Genomic DNA, 19,251 nt, shown 5'->3' with positions numbered 1-19,251 from the left:
CTGACCACTGAGTGACCACAGTGACCTTTGACCCCCAGGGCTGCTGACCTTGACCATTGACTGACCCCTGAGTGACCCCTGACCCCTGAGTGACCCCAAGTGACCCCAGAGTGACCCCTGACCCCCTGAGTGACCACTGAGTGACCCCTGAGTGACCACTGACCCCTCTGTGACCCCACAGGCCTGCAGAGCCTGGCCCTGCTGACCCTGAGTGACCCCTGAGTAACCCCTGACCCCTGAGTGACCCCTGAGTAACCCCTGAGTGACCCCTGAGTGACCCCTGAGTGACCGCAGTGACCTTTGACCCCGCAGGCCTGCAGAGCCTGGCCCTGCTGACCCTCCAGGCGCGCTACGAGCTGCGCGTGGAGCTCGAGGACTTCGAGAACAACTCGGCCGTGGCCACCTACGGCTCCTTCGCGCTGTCCCCGACGGCCATCAGCCCCGAGGAGGACGGCTACGCCCTGCACGTGGCCGGCTTCGTCGACGGCGGCGCCGGTGAGGGTCGTCCAAGGGGTCGGCGGTCAACGGGGGGGCGACCGGGTCAAGGTTGGCCATTGGGTGGTCAATGGAGTCAAGGTTGACCATTGGGTGGTCAATGGAGTCAAGGTTGACCATTGGGTGGTCAATGGTGGTCAATGGAGTCAAGGTTGACCATTGGGTGGTCAGTGGTGGTCAATGGAGTCAAGGTTGACCATTGGGAGGTCAAGGGAGTCAAGGTTGACCGTTGGGTGGTCAACCGAGTCAAGGTTGACCATTGGGTGGTCAGTGCTGGTCAATGGTGGTCAACCAAGCCAACGTTGACCATTGGGTGGTCAATGGAGTCAAGGTTGCCCATTGGGAGGTCAACGGAGTCAAGGTGGCCCATTGGGTGGTCAATGGGAGTCAATGATGGTCAAGCAAGTTGAGCTTGACCATTGGAAGGTCAATGGGGGCCAATCGAGTCAAGGTTGACCATTGGGCGGTCAATGGTGGTCAACCAAGTCAATGTTATCTATTGGGTAGTCAACGGAATCAAGGTTGACCATTGGGTGGTCAATGGTGGTCAAGGTTGACCATTGGGAGGTCAGTGGTGGTCAATGGAGTCAAGGTTGACCATTGAGTGGTCAATGGAGTCAAGGTTGACCATTGGGTGGCCAGTGGTGGTCAATGGTGGTCAACCAAGTCAACATTGACCATTGGGTAGTAAACGGAATCAAGGTTGACCATTGGGTGGTCAGTGGGGGTCAATGGTGGTCAATGGAAGTCAACCGAGTCAAGGTTGGCCATTGGGTGGTCAATGGGAGTCAATGATGGTCAAGCAAGTTGAGCTTGACCATTGGGAGGTCAATGGAGTCAATCGAGTAAAGGTCAACCATGGGGAGGTCAATGGGGTCATCATGGAAGGTCATCAGTGGCCAACCAAGTCAAGCCCAACCAGGTCAAGGTCAACCAAGGGAGGGTCAACCATGGGGAGGTCAACGGTGGCCAACAGTGACCAACCAGGTCAAGGTCAACCATGGGGAGGTCAACGGTGGCCAACAGTGACCAACCAAGATATGGTCAACCATGGGAGGTCAACGGGGTCAATGGTGGTGGTCAACCAAGCCAAGACCAACCATGGGTAGGTCAAGGGTGGTCAACCAGGTCAAGGTCGACCATGGGGAGGTCAATGGTGGCCAACAGCGCCCAACCAAGCCAAGACCAACCATGGGGAGGTCAACGATGGCCAACAGTGACCAATGAAGTCAAGGTGAAGCATGGGGAGGTCAATGGTGGTCAACCAGGTCAACGTCAACCATGGGTAGGTCAAGGGTGGCCAACACCGCCCAACCAACCCAAGACCCCACCGCCGCCGTCCCCCCGCAGGCGACTCGCTGAGCTACCACAACGGGCAGAAGTTCTCCACCTTCGACCGCGACCAGGACCTGTTCGCGCAGAACTGCGCCGCGCTCTCCTCGGGCGCCTGGTGGTTCCGCAGCTGCCACTTCTCCAACCTCAACGGCTTCTACCTGGCCGGGCCGCACCTGTCCTACGCCAACGGCATCAACTGGGCCCAGTGGAAGGGCTTCTACTACTCGCTCAAGCGCAGCGAGATGAAGATCCGCCGCCTCTGAGGAGCCCCGCCCCCTTCTCCGGGAGGCCACGCCCACCCCGGTGCGCCACGCCCCCCTCAGGCCACGCCCCCGTGTTGACCCCGCCCTCAATAAAGGCCCAGCGTTGATTGAGCCGTGGGGGGTGGGGATGTCTCCGGCGGGGGGGGGGAATTTTGGGGGCTGGGAGGTCGCTCGGCCCCTCCCCCACTCTTAATTAGCTCCTCCCACCATTAATTAATCAATCCCTTGATTGGTCGGTGGGGGTTGGGGTGGTGGGGACGTCTCGGGGGGTGGAATTTTGGGGGGGTTTTGGGTGGTTTTGGGGCTGGGAGGTCGCTCAGCCCCGCCCCCACCCCTAATTAACTCCAGCCCCGCCCCTAATTAACTCCTCTCGCCCTTAATTAATGAGGATCTTGATTGGTCAGTGGGGGTTGGGGTGGTGGGGACATCTCGGGGGGGTTCTGGGGGTGGAATTTTGGGGGTGTTTTGGGGGCTGGGAGGTCACTCGGCCCCTCCCCCACCCCTAATTAGCTCCGCCCACCTGATGGGAGTAATTAATTAATTTAGAACATGATTGGTCAGTGGGGGTTGGGGTGGTGGGGACGTCTCCAGGGGTGGAATTTTGGGGGGGTTTTGGGCGTTTTGGGGGCTGGGAGGTTACTCGGCCCCTCCCCCACCCCTAATTAACGCATCTCACCGTTAATTAAGGAAAACTTTGATTGTTGGTGTAAAAATCCCCAAAACCACTCAAAAAATTGGTTGCAAAATTCCCCAAAATTACTCCAAAAATCACCCCAAAATTGCTTCAAAATCACCCAAAAAATCAACGTAAAAATCCCGAAAAATCACCCCAAAATTGCCTCAAAATCACCCAAAAATCTCCATAAAAATCCCCCAAAATCACCCCAAAATTGCCTCAAAATCACCCCAAAAATCACTTTAAAAATCTCCAAAATCAGCCAAAAATTAGCCCAAAAAACACAGTAAAAATGCCCAAATCACCCCAAAATCTCCCAAAAATTCACCCAAAAATCAACATAAAAATGACCATAAAATCACTAAAAATGCCCCAAAAAATCACACAAAAATCAATGTAAAAATCCCCAAAATCACCCAAATATTCAATGTAAAAATCCCCTGAAAATCGCCCAAAAATTCAATGTAAAAATCACCATAAAATCACTAAAAATGCCCCAAAATCACACAAAAATCAACCTAAAAATCTCCAAAAATCACCCAAAAATCACTGTAAAAATCACCATAAAATCACTTAAAATGCCCCAAAAATCACCCAAAAATCACCCGAAAATCACCCAGAAATAAACGTAAAAATCCCCCAAATCGCCCAAAAATCAACATAAAAATCCCAAAAAATCACCCGAAAATCAATGAAAAAATCCCCCAAAATCACCCAAAAATCACTAAAAATGCCCTAAAAATCACCCAAAAATCAACATAAAAATCCCCAAAAATCACCCAAAAATCAACGTAAAAATCACCATAAAATCACTAAAAATGCCCCAAAAATCACCATAAAATCAACGTAAAAATCCCCAAGAATCGCCCAAAAATCAACGTAAAAATCACCATAAAATTACTACAAATGCCCCAAAAATCACCCAAAAATCACCCAAAAATCAACAGAAGAATCCCCAAAATCACCCGAAAATCAACGTAAAAATCCCCATAAAATCACTAAAAATGCCCCAAAAATCACCCAAAACCCAACATAAAATCAATGTAAAAATCCCTAAAAATCAACGTAAAAATCCCCAAAAATCACCGTAAAAATCCCAAAAATCACCCAAAAATCAACATAAAAATCCCCAAAAATCACCCAAAAATCAACGTAAAAATCACCATAAAATCACTACAAATGCCCCAAAAATCACCCAAAAATCACCCGAAAATCAACAGAAGAATCCCCAAAATCACCCGAAAATCAACGTAAAAATCCCCATAAAATCACTAAAAATGCCCCAAAAATCACCCAAAACCCAACATAAAATCAATGTAAAAATCCCTAAAAATCAACGTAAAAATCACCCAAAAATCAACATAAAAATCCCAAAAATCACCCAAAAATCACCGTAAAAATCCCCAAAAATCACCGTAAAAATCCCCAAAAATCACCGTAAAAATCCCCAAATCACCCCAAAATCACCAGAAATGTCCCAAAAGCAGGAGGATGATTTTAATTTTGCATTTCTCAGTATTTGCGGGTCCTGAGGAAGAGCCCCGGGGGCCGCTTGGGGCTCTGGGGGCCCTCGGGGGGGAAGAGGTCGCGGCCGGTGCGCAGGATCTGCTCCTCCAGCTTCTTGTGCTGCTCCAGACACCGGAGAAATGCCCCAAAATCAGCGTCAAAATCCCCAAAATCACCCCAAAAAAATCGGGTAAAAATCCCCCAAATCACTCCAAAATCAACCCAAAAAATCAATGCAGAAATCAGCAAAAATCACCCGAAAATCAACCCAAAAAATCAATGCAGAAATCACCAAAAATCACCTGAAAATCACCATAAAATCACTTTAAATGCCCCCAAAATCACCCGAAAATCAACGTAAAAATCTCCCAAAAATCACCCAAAAGTCAACGTAAAAATCCCAAAAATCACCCAAAAATCAACGTAAAAATCCCCAAAAATCACTAAAAATGCCCCAAAAATCACCCAAAAATCAACGTAAAAATCCCCAAATTTACCAAAAAAATCAGTGTAAAAATCCCCAAAATCACCCAAAAATCACCGTAAAAATCCCAAAATCACCCAAAAATCAACATAAAAATCCCCAAAAATCACCGTAAAAATCCCAAAATCGCCCCAAAATCACCAGAAATGTCCCAAAAGCAGGAGGAGGATTTTAATTTTGCATTTCTCAGTATTTGCGGGTCCTGAGGAAGAGCCCCGGGGGCCGCTTGGGGCTCTGGGGGCCCTCGGGGGGGAAGAGGTCGCGGCCGGTGCGCAGGATCTGCTCCTCCAGCTTCTTGTGCCGCTTCATGTCCGACAGCACCTTGTCCAGGCGCGCCTCGCGCTTCTGCCCGCGGCTCGGCGGCCCTGGGGATCCCGGGAAATCGGGGGAAATCGACGCATTTGGGGGGTTTGGGGACGCCCCCAAAAATCGCCGTGAGAATGGCAAAAAAAATCGCGGCAAAAAAATCGCTGTGAAAACGCCCAAAAACGCCACAAAAATTGCCGCAAAATTGCAAAATATCGGCCAAAAAATCACCCCAACCCCCCCTAAAATCCCCAAAACCACTGAAAATCCCCTCAAACCCCCCTAAGTTGCCCAAAAACCCCAAAAATCCCCCACAAAACCACCCTAAAAAACCCCAAAAGTCCCCAAAATATCCCCAATATCACCCCGAAATCCTTCCCAAAAATTGCCCCAAAACCCCCCAAAAAATCCACCAAAAACCCAAAAAATCCCCCCCAAATCACCCCAGAATTGCCCAAAATCCCATAAAAATCCCCCCAAAACCCCAAAAATCCCCCTAAAAATCCCAACCCCACCAAACCCCAAAAATCTCCTCAAAATCCTCCCCAAAAACCCCAAAAATTGCCCCAAAACCCTTCCCAAAACCCCCCTAAAAATACCCCAAAACCCCCCAAAAAAATCCCCAGAAAACCCAAAAAATCCCCCAAAAATTCTGAAAATCCCCCCAAAATTGCCCAAAAACCCCCAAAAGCCTTCCCAAAACCACCCCAAAAATCCCCCTTAAATATCCCAAACCCCCCCAAAACCCCAAAAACCTCCCCAAAATCCTCCCCAAAAATTGCCCAAAAAACCCCCAAAACCCCCCTAAAAACCCCAAAACCCCCCCAAAAATCCTTCCCAAAACCTCAAAAATCCCCCTAAAAAATCCCAACCCCCCAAATCCCAAAAATCTCCCCAAAGTCCTCCCCAAAGCCCCACAAAAACCCCAAAAAACCCCCAAAAAATCCCCGAAAAAACCCCCAAATTGCCCAAAACCACTGAAAATCCCCCCAACACCCCAAAAATCCCCCCCTAAAAATCCCAAAGCCCCAAAAAATCTTCCCAAAACCCCCTAAACCCCCCAAAAAATCCCCAAAACCCCAAAAATCCCCCCAAAATTGCAAAAAAAAACCCCCAAAATTGCAAAAAACCCCCCCAAAATCCCCCCAAAACTGCCCAGAAAACCCCGAAAATCCCCTCAAAATCCCCCTAAAAATCCCCCAAAACCCCCCCAAAAACCCCAAACCCCCCCAAAAGGCCCCAGCTGTGGATTTTGGGGTACCTGGGGTGCGGCGGCGGTCGATGAGGGCCGGGTTGGGGGGGAGGGGCTCGTCGTCAAAGTCGAATTCCGTGGGGGGAGGGGGCCTGGAAAAGGGGGGGATTTTGGGGTGAAATTCCTCGGGATCGGGCAAAAATCCCTTTTGGGGTTTTCGGGAGAAATGTGGGGTCGGGAAAAGGGGAAATTTGGGGGTTCGGGGTTGGATTTTGGGGGGGTTGCACGGTGAAAATGCTGAATTTGCAGAAATTGAACCCGAATTGAGGATTGGAGAGAAAATTGTCCTGAGCTGCACCAAAACCCTGAAAAATGCCCCAAAATTCGCCCCAAATTCACCCTAAATAACCCCAAACCTCCCAAATTTCTATAAAATCCACTTTGATTCCCCCAAATCCTCCAAAATTTGCCCCAAATGCTCCAAAATCACCCCAAATTTTTCTAAATTCACCCCAAATCCACCCCAGATCTTCCAAAAAACCCCAAAATTTCCCTGAATTCCCCCCAAATCCCTCAAAATCCATCCCAAATCCTCAGTTTTCGCTCTGAAAAGGCCACAAAATCCATCCCAAATCCCCCAAATCCATCCTAAACCTTCCCAAATCCATCCCAAATCCCCCAAAATCCGTCCCAAACCTTCCCAAATCCATCCCAAACCTTCCCAAATCCACCCCAAATCCCCCAAAATCCGTCCTACGTCCATCCTAAACAGTCTCAAATCCATCCTAAACCTTCCCAAATCCATCCTAAACCTTCCCAAATCCATCCCAAACCTTTCCAAATCTGTCTGAAATCCCCCAAAATCCATCCCAAACCTCCCTAAATCCATTCTGAATCCCCCAAAACCCATCCTAAACCTTCCTAAATCCATCCCAAACCTTCCTAAATCCATCCCAAACCTTCCCAAATCCATCCCAAATCCATCCCAAACCTCCCTAAATCCATCCCAAACCTTCCTAAATCCATCCCAAACCTTCCCAAATCCATCCCAAACCTTCCTAAATCCATCCCAAACCTTCCCAAATCCATCCCAAACCTTCCTAAATCCATCCCAAAACTTCCTAAACCTTCTCAAATCCATCCTAAACCTTCCCAAATCCATCGCAAATCCCTAAAAATCCATCCTAAACCTTCCCAAATCCATCCCAAACCTCCCTAAATCCATCCCAAACCTTCCTAAATCCATCCCAAACCTCCCTAAATCCATCCCAAACCTTCCTAAATCCATCCCAAATCCATCCAGAACGTTCCCAAATCCTCCATTTTCCCTCTGAAATGGCCCCAAAATCCCCCTAAAATCGCCCCATAACCACCCAAAATTCCCCTTTTTTTCCCCAAAATTCCCCATTTTTTCCCCCCCAGGATTCACTTTTCCTCCTGGGCCTCGCGGGCTGGGGCTGGCGGCGCCGGCGGCGCCCGGCTTCGGGCGGGCAGGGCGGCTCCGGGGTGGGCAGGCGGCGCGGAACGGAAGGTTCCGGAGCGGGAGGAGCCCCAAACCGGCCCCAAATGCCCCAAAATCCACCCAAAATCCATCCTAAAACTTCCTGAATCCATCCCAAACCTTCCTAAATCCATCCTAAACCTTCCTGAATCTATCCCAAACCTTCCTAAATCCATCCCAAAACTTCCTAAATCCATCCCAAACCTTCTCAAATCCATCCCAAACCTTCTCAAATCCACCCCAAATCCCCCAAAATCTGTCCCAAACCTTCTCAAATCCATCCTAAACCTTCCTAAATTCATCCTAAACCTTCTCAAACCCATTCTAAACCTTCCCAAATCCATCCTAAACCTTCCCAAATCCATCCCAAACCTTTCCAAATCTGTCTGAAATCCCCCAAATCCATCCCAAACCTCCCTAAATCAATTCTGAATCCCCCAAAACCCATCCTAAACCTTCTCAAATCCATCGCAAACTTTCTGAAATCCATCCCAAATCCATCTAAACCTTCCCAAATCCATCCCAAACCTTCCTAAATCCATCCTAAACCTTCCTGAATCCATCCCAAACCTTCCTAAACCCATCCCAAACCTTCCCAAACTCATCCTAAACCATCTCAAATCCATCCTAAACCTTCCCAAATCCATCCCAAAAATTCCTAAACCTTCCCAAATCCATCCCAAACCTCCCTAAATCCATACCAAACCTTCCCAACGCCATCCTAAACCCATCCCAAACCTTCTCAAACCCATCCCAAACCTTCCTGAACCCATCCCAAACCTTCCTGAACCCATCTAAGCCTTCCCAAATCCTCCATTTTCCTTCCAAATGGCCCCAAAATCCCCCTAAAATCGCCCCTAAATCACCCAAAATGCCCCTTTTTTCCCCCAAAATTCCCCATTTTTTCCCCCCCAGGATTCACTTTTCCTCCTGGGCCTCGCGGCTGGGGCTGGCGGCGCCGGCGGCGCCCGGCTCGGGCGGGCAGGGCGGCTCCGGGGTGGGCAGGCGGCGCGGGAACGGAAGGTTCCGGAGCGGGAGGAGCCCCAAACCGGCCCCAAATGCCCCAAAATCCACCCAGAATCCATCCTAAACCTTCTCAAACCCATCCCAAACCTTCCTAAATCCATCCTAAACCTTCCTGAATCCATCCCAAACCTTTCCAAATCCATCCCAAACCTTCCCAAACCTTCCCAAACCTCAAATCCACCCCAAATCCCCCAAAATCTGTCCCAAACCTTCTCAAATCCATCCTAAACCTTCCTAAATTCATCCTAAACCTTCCTAAATCCATCCTAAACCTCCCTAAATTCATCCTAAACCTTCTCAAATCCATCCCAAACCTTCCTAAATCCATCCTAAACCTTCCTGAATCCATCCCAAACCTTTCCAAATCCATCCCAAACCTTCCCAAACCTTCCCAAATCCATCCCAAACCTCAAATCCACCCCAAATCCCCCAAAATCTGTCCCAAACCTTCTGAAATCCATCCTAAACCTTCCCAAATTCATCCTAAACCTTCCTAAATCCATCCTAAACCTTCCTAAATTCATCCTAAACCTTCTCAAATCCATCCCAAACCTTCCTAAATCCATCCCAAACCCATCCTAAACCATCTCAAATCCATCCCAAACCTTCTCAAACGCATCTCAAACCTTCCCAAATCCATCCCAAACCTTTGCAAATCCATCCCAAACCAACCATACACTACATCCATCCCAAAAAATCGCCCCTAAACCACCCAAAATGCCCCTTTTTTTCCCCAAAATTCCCCATTTTTTCCCCCCCAGGATTCACTTTTCCTCCTGGGCCTCGCGGCTGGGGCTGGCGGCGCCGGCGGCGCCCGGCTCGGGCGGGCAGGGCGGCTCCGGGGTGGGCAGGCGGCGCGGGGAACGGAAGGTTCCGGAGCGGGAGGAGCCCCAAACCGGCCCCAAATGCCCCCAAATCCACCCAGAATCCATCCTAAACCTTCTCAAATCCATCCTAAACCTTCCCAAATCCATCCTAAACCTTCCTGAATCTATCCCAAACCTTCCCAAATCCATCCCAAACCTTCCCAAACCTCAAATCCACCCCAAATCCCCCAAAATCTGTCGCAAAACTTCTCAAATCCATCCCAAACCTTCCTAAATCCATCCTAAACCTTCATGAATCTATCCCAAACCTTCCTGAATCTATCTCAATCCTTCCTAAATTCATCCCAAATCCCCTAAAATCGATCCTAAATTCATCCTAAACTGTCCCAAATCCATGCTAAACCTTTCCAAATCCATCCCAAACCTTCCTAAATTCATCCCAAACCTTCCTAAATTCATCCCAAATCCCCTAAAATCCATCCTAAACCTTCCCAAAGTCATCCCAAAGCCATCCTAAACCATCTCAAACCCATCCCAAACCTTCCTGAACCCATCCCAAACCTTCCTGAACCCATCTAAGCCTTCCCAAATCCTCCATTTTCCTTCCAAATGGCCCCAAAATCCCCCTAAAATCGCCCCTAAACCACCCAAAATGCCCCTTTTTTCCCCCAAAATTCCCCATTTTTTCCCCCCCAGGATTCACTTTTCCTCCTGGGCCTCGCGGCTGGGGCTGGCGGCGCCGGCGGCGCCCGGCTCGGGCGGGCAGGGCGGCTCCGGGGTGGGCAGGCGGCGCGGGAACGGAAGGTTCCGGAGCGGCAGCACGCCGGCGCGCGCGATGGCCTCGTAGAGGCGGCGGATCTCGGGCGGCTCCGGGGTCCAGCCCCCCGGCGGCTCCTCCTCGTCCTCCTCGCTCCAGGGCACCCCCCACTCCTCCTCCGGGGGGCTCGGGGGGCTCCCGGGGGGCTCCGGGGGCCGCTCCGGGGGCGTCCGGGGCCGCTCCGGGGAGGCCGGGGGGGATTTGGGGGGAGGGGTGAGGGACAGGGAGTGCAGCGAGGGGGGGAGGGGCGAGGGGGGGGAGGGGCGCGGGGTGGACATGGGGGGCTGGGGGAGTTTTGGGGAGAAAAAACGAGGAAAATTGGGGGAAAATGGGGAAATTTGGGGGGAAAAGGCGCAAATTTAGGGGGGAATTTGGGGGGAAAAGCAGAAATTTAGGGGGGAAAATTGGGGGAAATTTGGTGGAAAAATTGGGGAAAAAAATTAGGAAATTTGGGGGGAATTGGGGAAAATTTGGGGGAAATGGCAGAAATTTAGGGGGGAAAATTTGGGGAAAAAAATAGGAAATTTGGGGGGAAAGGCAGAAATTTGGGAGGAAAAGGCAGAAATTTAGGGGGGGAAATTGAGGAAATTTGGGGGGAAATTGGGGAAAATTTGGGGGAAAATTTGGGGGGAGAATGAGGAAATTTGGGGGGAAAGGCAGAAATTTAGAGGGGAAATTGGGGAAAATTTGGGGGAAAATTTGGGGAAAAATGAGGAAATTTGGGGGGAAAGGCAGAAATTTAGAGGGGAAATTGGGGAAAATTTGGGGGGAAATTTGGGAAAAATAATGGAAATTTGGGGAGAAAAGCATAAATTTAGGGGGGAAAATTGCGGAAAATTTGGGGAAAAATTTGGAAATTTGGGGGAAAAGGAAGAAATTTAGGGGGGAAAATTGGGGAAATTTGGGGGGAAATGTGGGGGGAAAAATGGGGGGAATTGGGGAAATTTGGGAGGGAAAATTTGTGAGGAAAATGAGAAAATTTAGGGGTAAAAATGGGGAAATTTGGGGGGGAAATAGGAAAATTTGGAGGTAAAAAAATATTGGGGAAAAAATGGGGAAATTTGACGGAAAAAACCAGGGAAAGTTTGGGAAACGGGGAAATTTGGGGAGGAAAATTTTGGGGGAAATGTGGAAATTTGGGGAGAAAATCGGGGGAATTGGGGAAATTTGGGAAAAATTGGGGATTTGGGGGGAAAAATGAGAAAACAAAAAGAAAGCAAGGGGGAAAAAAAGAAAAATTTTAGAATATGAGGAGAAAATCGGGATGGAAGAATCCCAGTTTGATCCCGGAGGGGCTCCCAGTTTAAACCCAGTGCTCCCAGTTTGATCCCGGAGGGGCTCCCAGTGCTCCCAGTCTGTTCCCAGTGCTTTATTTCGCTCCCTGAGGGAATCTCCCACCATTTCCCTCCCTCCCTTCCCTCACCCCCCTCACGCCGCCGCCGCCATCTTCCCCCGTGACGTCACCGAGACCCCTCCCCATCGATTCCCTCCCGCCCCCGCCACCCCCGGGACCGCTCCGGGCCTCACTCACCGAGCCCCGGCCTTCCCCCAGCGCCTCCGGGGGGCTCCGGAGCGGCGGGGCCGAGCCCGAGCCCTCACTCAGCTCCCCGCCGCCATTTGGGCCGCGCTCCCGCCATTTTTCATTCGCGCCCTTCCTGCCCCCTCACACCACGGCGCTTGCGCAACCGCGGACTACATCTCCCGTCAGCCCCCGCGCCCCAACCGGAAACAAGGCGGAGCTTTATGGATGTCAGCCAATCGTAGGCGAGAAGAGGTGGGAGTGGCAGCGGCGCCGCCCAATCGGGGTTGAACGATGGCGGGGGCGCTGCGGGCGGTGCTGTGCGTGGCGGGCGCCGCGCTGTCGGTGTACGCGCTGCATGTGGAGCACCAAGCGGCGAGGGACCCGTCGTACCGAGCCGCCTGCGACCTGGGGCCCTCCGTGTCCTGCACTCGGGTGTTCTCCTCCCGGTAAAAGCACCGGGAACGACCCGCGAGTAACGGGAGGGCGGGAACGCGAGTGGGCGGGGCTTGCATGAGGCGGCGGCCAATGAGGGTGAGGGGAAGGGGCGGCCGGTAGGGGGCGCTGTGGGCGGCGGTCGTGAGGGGAACGGGGCGGGGCTTGAAATAGCGGGAGCGGGTGTGAGGGGCGGGGCGTGGTATAGGGGCGGGCTTATGCTAATTAGACCCATATATGGCATAATGGCAGGTGCTGAATGTGCATATACGGGTATGATGGCGTGGCTTGTGTCCATATATGGTCAAAAGGGCGTGGCCGGCATATTATGTCCATATATAGATGTGAAGGCGTGGCTTTGGATTGTACCATATATGGCCAAGAGGGCGTGGTTTGCAGCTCATGTCCATATATGGGTGTGAGGGCGTGGCTTTGGATTGTGCCATATATGGTCAAGAGGGCGTGGTTTGCAGCTCATGTCCATATATGGGTGTGAAGGCGTGGCTTCGGATTGTGCCATATATGGTCAAGAGGGCGTGGTTTGCATGCTATGGCCATATATGGATGTGAGGGCGTGGCTTCACATTGTGCCATATATGGTCAAGAGGGTGTGGTTTGCCTGTTATGTCCATATATGGATGTGAGGGCGTGGCTTCACATTGTGCCATATATGGTCAAGAGGGCGTGGTTTGCATGTTATGTCCATATATGGATGTGAGGGCGTGGCTTCAGATTGTGCCATATATGGTCAAGAGGGCGTGGTTTGCATGCTATGTCCATATATGGGTGTGAGGGCGTGGCTTTGCATTGTGCCATATATGGTCAAGAGGGCGTGGCTTGCATGTTACATCCATATATGGATGTGAGGGCGTGGCTTCAGATTGTGCCATATATGGTCAAGAGGGCGTGCCTTGCATGCTATGTCCATATATGGATGTGAAGGCGTGGCTTCAGATTGTGCCATATATGGTCAAGAGGGCGTGGTTTGCAGGTTATGTCCATATATGGATGTGAGGGCGTGGCTTCACATTGTGCCATATATGGTCAAGAGGGCGTGGCTTGCATGCTATGTCCATATATGGGTGTGAAGGCGTGGCTTCAGATTGTGCCATATATGGTCAAGAGGGCGTGGTTGTGTCCACATCCATATATAGCTATGAAGGCGTGGCTTAGGCTTGTATTCATGAAGGGGGAGTGGCTTTTATAATCTATGCCCTTATATGGGCCTATGGTGATGCTTATGTCCATATAAGGCCATAAGGGTGTGGCTTGTGTTGGTTATTTCCATATATGGGCATGGAGGCGTGGTTTGTGTTGGTAATTTCCATATATGGGCATGGAGGTGTGGCTTGTGTTAATTATTTCCATATATGGGCATGGAGGTGTGACTTGTATTAATTATTTCCATATATGGGCATGGGGGTGTGGCTTGTATTAATTATTTCCATATATGGGCATGGAGGTGTGGCTTGTATGAATTATTTCCATATATGGGCATGGAGGTGTGGCTTGTGTTAATTATTTCCATATATGGGCAAGAAGGCGTGGCTTCAGCCTCTTGCCATGTGTGGGCGTGGCCATGCTATGCCCATATATGGGCATGGAGGAGTGGTTTAACCAAGTCATGACCATATATGGACATGAGTAGGGAGAATTGGGTGTGGCTTAATTAAGGGGGCGTGGCTTAGAGCAGCAGAGCACCAATGCTATCTGGGGGTGTGGCTTAAGAACAAAAAGGGGCGTGGCTTGCCACCTGTGCATACCATATATGGGCATTGGGGCGTGTCTACCTGGATTGTGGGCGTGTCTCGTTGTTACCACGCCCCTTTTCCAGGTGGGGGCGTGGCCTGGGGCTGGTGGAGCCGGTGCTGGGCGGGGACAGCGCCCTGAACGTCCCCAACGGCGCCATCGGGCTGCTCTTCTACCTGCTGCAGGGGCTGCTGGGTAATCGGGGCACTGGGGACACTGGGGACACACTGGGGACACTGGGAGGGGCTGGGGACAAACTGGGGACACTGGGAATGAGCTGGGGACAAACTGGGGACACTGGGAGGGGCTGGGGACACACTGGGGACACTGGGAATGCCTTGGGGACACACTGGGGACACTGGGAATGAGCTGGGGACACACTGGGGACACTGGGAATGGGCTGGGGACAAACTGGGGACACTGGGAGGGACTGGGGACAAACTGGGGACACTGGGAGGGACTGGGGACACTGGGAGGGACTGGGGACACACTGGGGACACTGGGAGGGACTGGGGACACTGGGAATGAGCTGGGGACCCCTTGGTGACCCCTTGGGGACACTTTGGGGACACTCCGGGGCCACCACGTCCCCCCCAGTGACCCCTGCCCTACCCCAGGCGCCTCGCGGGGCCGGGCGGCCGCGGCGACGCTGTTGGGGACCTCGGTGGCCTCGGCGCTGGCCTCGCTGTGGCTCGGGGGGGTTCTGCTCTTCGGCCTCAGGGACCTGTGCGTGGTCTGCCTCAGCACCTACGGGGTTAACCTGGCGCTGCTGGGGCTCAACCTGCGCCGCTGGAAACGGCAGAAAAGCACCCCGAAAACGGAGTGAAACCGACCCGGAACGGCCTGGAACCGACACGAAACCACCCAAAACGGAGAGAAACCAACATGAAATCACCCAAAACGGAGAGAAAATGACCCAAAACTGCCTGGAACCGACACGAAACCACCCAAAACGGAGAGAAAATGACCCGGAACGGCCTGGAACCGACATGAAACCACCCAAAACAGAGAGAAACCAACATGAAATCACCCAAAACGGAGAGAAACCGACCCGGAACTGCCTGGAACCGACACGAAACCACCCAAAACGGAGAGAAACCGACCCAAAACTGCCTGGAACCGACATGAAACCACCCAAAACGGAGAGAAAATGACCCAAAACTGCCTGGAACCGACACGAAACCACCCAAAACGGAGAGAAACCGACCCAAAACTGCCTGGAACCGACACAAAACCACCCAAAACGGAGAGAAACCGACATGAAATCACCCAAAACGGAGTGAAACTGACCCAAAACTGCCTGGAACCGACATGAAATCACCCAAAACGGAGAGAAAATGACCCAAAACTGCCTGGAACCGACACGAAACCACCCAAAACGGAGAGAAACCGACCCAAAACTGCCTGGAACCGACACGAAACCACCCAAAACGGAGAGAAACCGACATGAAATCACCCAAAACGGAGTGAAACTGACCCAAAACTGAGATAAATCCACCCAAAACGGAGAGAAACTGACCCAAAACTGAGATAAATCCACCCAAAACGGAGAGAAACTGACCCAAAACTGAGATAAATCCACCCAAAACGGAGAGAAACCGACCCAAAACTGCCTGGAACCGACACGAAACCACCCAAAACGGAGAGAAACCAACATGAAATCACCCAAAACGGAGAGAAAATGACCCAAAACTGCCTGGAACCGACACGAAACCACCCAAAACGGAGAGAAACTGACCCAAAACTGAGATAAATCCACCCAAAACGGAGAGAAACTGACCCAAAACTGAGATAAATCCACCCAAAACGGAGAGAAACTGACCTGAAACCACCCAAAACGGAGAGAAAATGACCCAAAACTGAGATAAATCCACCCAAAACGGAGAGAAACTGACCTGAAACCACCCAAAACGGAGAGAAAATGACCCAAAACTGAGATAAATCCACCCAAAACGGAGAGAAACTGACCTGAAACCACCCAAAATGGAGAGAAACTGACCCAAAACTGAGTGAAATTCACCCAAAATGGAGTGAAACAGACTCAAAACCGAGTGAAACCACCCAAAATGGAGAGAAAATGACCCAAAACTGACTGAAACCAACCCAAAACTGACTGAAATCCACCCAAAATTGGGGTACAGGGAGACGAAGTTACAGGAAATGGAGGAAATGTTACATTAAAGTGTCTTAAATGGAGAAAAAAATGGCATTGAAGTGGCAAAAAGTGACCAAAAACGGATTAAAGTGACCAAAAATGGCATTAAAGTGATCAAAAATGGCATTAAAGTGATCAAAAATGGCATTAAAGTGACCAAAAGTGACATTGAAGTGCCTTAAAAGGGTCAAAAATGGCATTAAGATGAGCGAAAGTGACATTAAAGCGAGCAAAGTTACAGAAAAATGTCTTAAATGAGGCAAAAAATGGCATTAAAGCGATAAAAAAATGAAATTAAAGTGATCAGAACTTACAGTAAAGTGAGCAAAAGTGGCATTAAAGTATTTTAAATGGCTCAAAAATGGCATTAAAGTGATCAAAAGTTACCAAAAAGTGTCTGAAATCCCCCAAAACCCCTTTGTGGGACACTCTTTCCCTCCCAATTTCCCCCAAAAAGGGAATTCAGGATTTGGGATTCCTCTTTTCCCTCAAATTTTCCCCCAAAAAGTCTCCAGAATTCCATTTTTACCTCAGTTTTACCCCAAAAATGCTGCAGAATTCCCTTTTTTTTCCTGAATTTTCACCTCAAAAAGGTTCCGGAATTCCCCTTTCCCCTCAATGTTCCCCCAGAAAGGAAATTCAGGATTTGGGATTCCCTTTTCCCCTCAATTTACCCCACAAAAGGCTCCAGAATTCCTTTTTTTTCCTCAATTTTCACCTCAAAAAAGGTTTTGGGATTCCCTTTTCCCCTCAAATTTCCTCAAAAACCTTGGATTTAGAGCTTAGGGACCCCTTTTTCCCCTCAGAAAAATCCCCAAATCCCCTTTTTTCCTCCCAAAAAATACTATTAACGCACTGGGACCACCTTTTCCCCTCAAATTTCCTCAAAAACCTTGGGTTTAGAAGTTGGGGACCCCTTTTTCCCTCTCAGAAAAATCGCCAAATCCCCTTTTTTCCTCCCAAAAAATACTATTAACGCACTGGGAACACCTTTTCCCCTCAAATTTCCTCAAAAACCTTGGATTTAGAAGTTGGGGACCCCTTTTTCCCCTCAGAAAAAGTCCCAAAATCCCTTTTCCCCCAAAAAAACCGATTAATGCGCTGGGACCACCTTTCCCCCTCAAATTTCCTCAAAACCCTTGGATTTAGAGCTTAGGGACCCCTTTTTCCCCTCAGAAAAAATCCCAAAATCCCTTTTCAACCCCCAAAAAAACCGATTAATGCACTGGGATCCCCTTTTCCCCTCAAATTTCCCCAAAACCCTTGGCTTTAGAGCTTAGGGACCCCTTTTTCCCCTCAGAAAAATCGCCAAATCCCCTTTTTTCCTCCCAAAAAATACTATTAACGCACTGGGACTCCCTTTTCTCCTGAAATTTTCCCAAAAATGTTGGGTTTAGAGCTTAGGGACCCTTTTTCCCCTCAGAAAAAAATCCCAAATTCCCATTTTCCCCCCAAAAAACCCTGATTAACGCACTGGGAACACCTTTCCCCCTCAAATTTCCTCAAAAACCTTGGATTTAGAAGTTGAGGACCCCTTTTTCCCTCTCAGAAAAATCGCCAAATCCCCTTTTTTCCTCCCAAAAATACTTTTAACGCAGCGGGACCACCTTTTCCCCTCAAATTTCCTCAAAAACCTTGGATTTAGAAGTTGGGGACCCCTTTTTCCCCTCAGAAAAAGTCCCAAAATCCCTTTTCCCCAAAAAAAAACCGATTAATGCGCTGGGACCACCTTTCCCCCTCAAATTTCCTCAAAACCCTTGGATTTAGAGCTTAGGGACCCTTTTTCCCCTCAGAAAAAACTCCCAAAATCCCTTTGCAACCCCCAAAAAAAACCGATTAATGCACTGGGACCACCTTTCCCCCTCAAATTTCCTCGAAAACTTTGGATTTAGAGCTTAGGGACCCCTTTTTCCCCTCAGAAAAATCGCCAAATCCCCTTTTTTCCTCCCAAAAATACTATTAACGCACTGGGACCACCTTTTCCCCTCAAATTTCCTCAAAAACCTTGGATTTAGAAGTTGGGGACCCCTTTCTCCCCTCAGAAAAAGTCCCAAAATCCCTTTTCCCCAAAAAAAAAACCGATTAATGCACTGGGATCCCCTTTCCCCCTCAAATTTCCCCAAAACCCTTGGATTTAGAGCTTAGGGACCCTTTTTCCCCTCAGAAAAAAGTCCCAAAATCCCTTTGCAACCCCTCCAAAAAAAAAATTTCTGCACTGGGATCCCCTTTTCCCCTCAAATTTCCTCAAAAACCTTGGGTTTAGAGCTTAGGGACCCATTTTTCCCCTCAGAAAAATCGCCAAATCCCCTTTTTTCCTCCCAAAAAATACTACTAACGCACTGGGACTCCCTTTTCTCCTGAAATTTTCCCAAAAATGTTGGGTTTAGAGCTTAGGGACCCTTTTTCCCCTCAGAAAAAAATCCCAAATTCCCATTTTCCCCCCCAAAAAAACGATTAATGCACTGGGACCACCTTTCCCCCTCAAATTTCCTCAAAAACCTTGGATTTAGAGCTTAGGGACCCTTTTTACCCTCAGAAAAAGTCCCAAAATCCCTTTTCAACCCCCAAAAAAACCGATTAATGCGCTGGGACCACCTTTCCCCCTCAAATTTCCTCGAAAACTTTGGATTTAGAGCTTAGGGACCCTTTTTACCCTCAGAAAAAGTCCCAAAATCCCTTTGCAACTCCCCCCAAAAAAGATTAATGCACTGGGATCCCCTTTTCCCCTCAAATTTCCTCAAAAACCTTGGGTTTAGAGCTTAGGGACCCTTTTTACCCTCAGAAAAAGTCCCAAAATCCCATTTTCCCCCCCAAAAAAACGATTAATGCACTGGGACCACCTTTCCCCCTCAAATTTCCTCAAAAACCTTGGATTTAGAGCTTAGGGACCCTTTTTACCCTCAGAAAAAGTCCCAAAATCCCTTTTCAACCCCCAAAAAAACCGATTAATGCGCTGGGACCACCT

The 19,251-nt window shown here is 49.7% G+C and overlaps 3 protein-coding genes across 3 annotated transcripts; 2 read left to right on the top strand and 1 right to left on the bottom strand.

Moving 5' to 3' along the window:
• Positions 1-285: 285 nt before the first annotated feature.
• MFAP4 (microfibril associated protein 4) lies at positions 286-2,210 on the top strand (the record flags this gene model as incomplete). The annotated part of the gene is made up of 2 exons (XM_038125961.1): positions 286-495; positions 1,846-2,210. Coding segments are annotated over 2 exons (458 nt in total), but the record flags the coding sequence as incomplete, so codon positions are not given.
• Positions 2,211-4,906: 2,696 nt separating this feature from the next.
• Positions 4,907-12,097, bottom strand: PAGR1 (PAXIP1 associated glutamate rich protein 1). The gene is made up of 4 exons (XM_038125962.1): positions 11,960-12,097; positions 10,315-10,712; positions 6,327-6,409; positions 4,907-5,124 (listed from the first exon to the last, which is right to left on the bottom strand). Exons 2-4 carry the CDS (start codon positions 10,704-10,706, stop codon positions 4,946-4,948), a joined length of 654 nt encoding a protein of 217 aa, XP_037981890.1. The 5' UTR covers positions 10,707-10,712; positions 11,960-12,097; the 3' UTR covers positions 4,907-4,945.
• A 109-nt stretch (positions 12,098-12,206) lies between these two features.
• LOC119696241 (vitamin K epoxide reductase complex subunit 1-like) lies at positions 12,207-15,577 on the top strand. The gene is made up of 3 exons (XM_038125963.1): positions 12,207-12,396; positions 14,217-14,326; positions 14,749-15,577. The coding sequence occupies exons 1-3, from the start codon at positions 12,242-12,244 to the stop codon at positions 14,955-14,957; spliced, it is 474 nt and encodes a 157-aa protein (XP_037981891.1). The 5' UTR covers positions 12,207-12,241; the 3' UTR covers positions 14,958-15,577.
• The last annotated feature ends 3,674 nt before the right edge of the window (positions 15,578-19,251 follow it).

The sequence above is a fragment of the Motacilla alba genome, unplaced genomic scaffold, assembly GCF_015832195.1.
Source record: "Motacilla alba alba isolate MOTALB_02 unplaced genomic scaffold, Motacilla_alba_V1.0_pri HiC_scaffold_268, whole genome shotgun sequence".
NCBI classification, from domain to species: Eukaryota; Metazoa; Chordata; class Aves; order Passeriformes; family Motacillidae; genus Motacilla; species Motacilla alba.
Note: the sequence above shows the minus strand (reverse complement) of the source record. Positions and strands in the feature narration are given on the sequence as shown.

Coding starts and splice junctions, on each gene's coding strand:
- LOC119696241 (XM_038125963.1), top strand. CDS start 12,242: ATGGCGGGGGCGCTGCGGGCGGTGCTGTGCGTGGCGGGCGCCGCGCTG. Junction 12,397..14,216: donor ACTCGGGTGTTCTCCTCCCG/GTAAAAGCACCG, acceptor CCCCTTTTCCAG/GTGGGGGCGTGGCCTGGGGC. Junction 14,327..14,748: donor CCTGCTGCAGGGGCTGCTGG/GTAATCGGGGCA, acceptor GCCCTACCCCAG/GCGCCTCGCGGGGCCGGGCG.
- PAGR1 (XM_038125962.1), bottom strand. CDS start 10,706: ATGTCCACCCCGCGCCCCTCCCCCCCCTCGCCCCTCCCCCCCTCGCTG. Junction 6,410..10,314: donor CGCGAGGCCCAGGAGGAAAA/GTGAATCCTGGG, acceptor CCCCTTTTCCAG/GCCCCCTCCCCCCACGGAAT. Junction 5,125..6,326: donor CGACCGCCGCCGCACCCCAG/GTACCCCAAAAT, acceptor CGGGATCCCCAG/GGCCGCCGAGCCGCGGGCAG.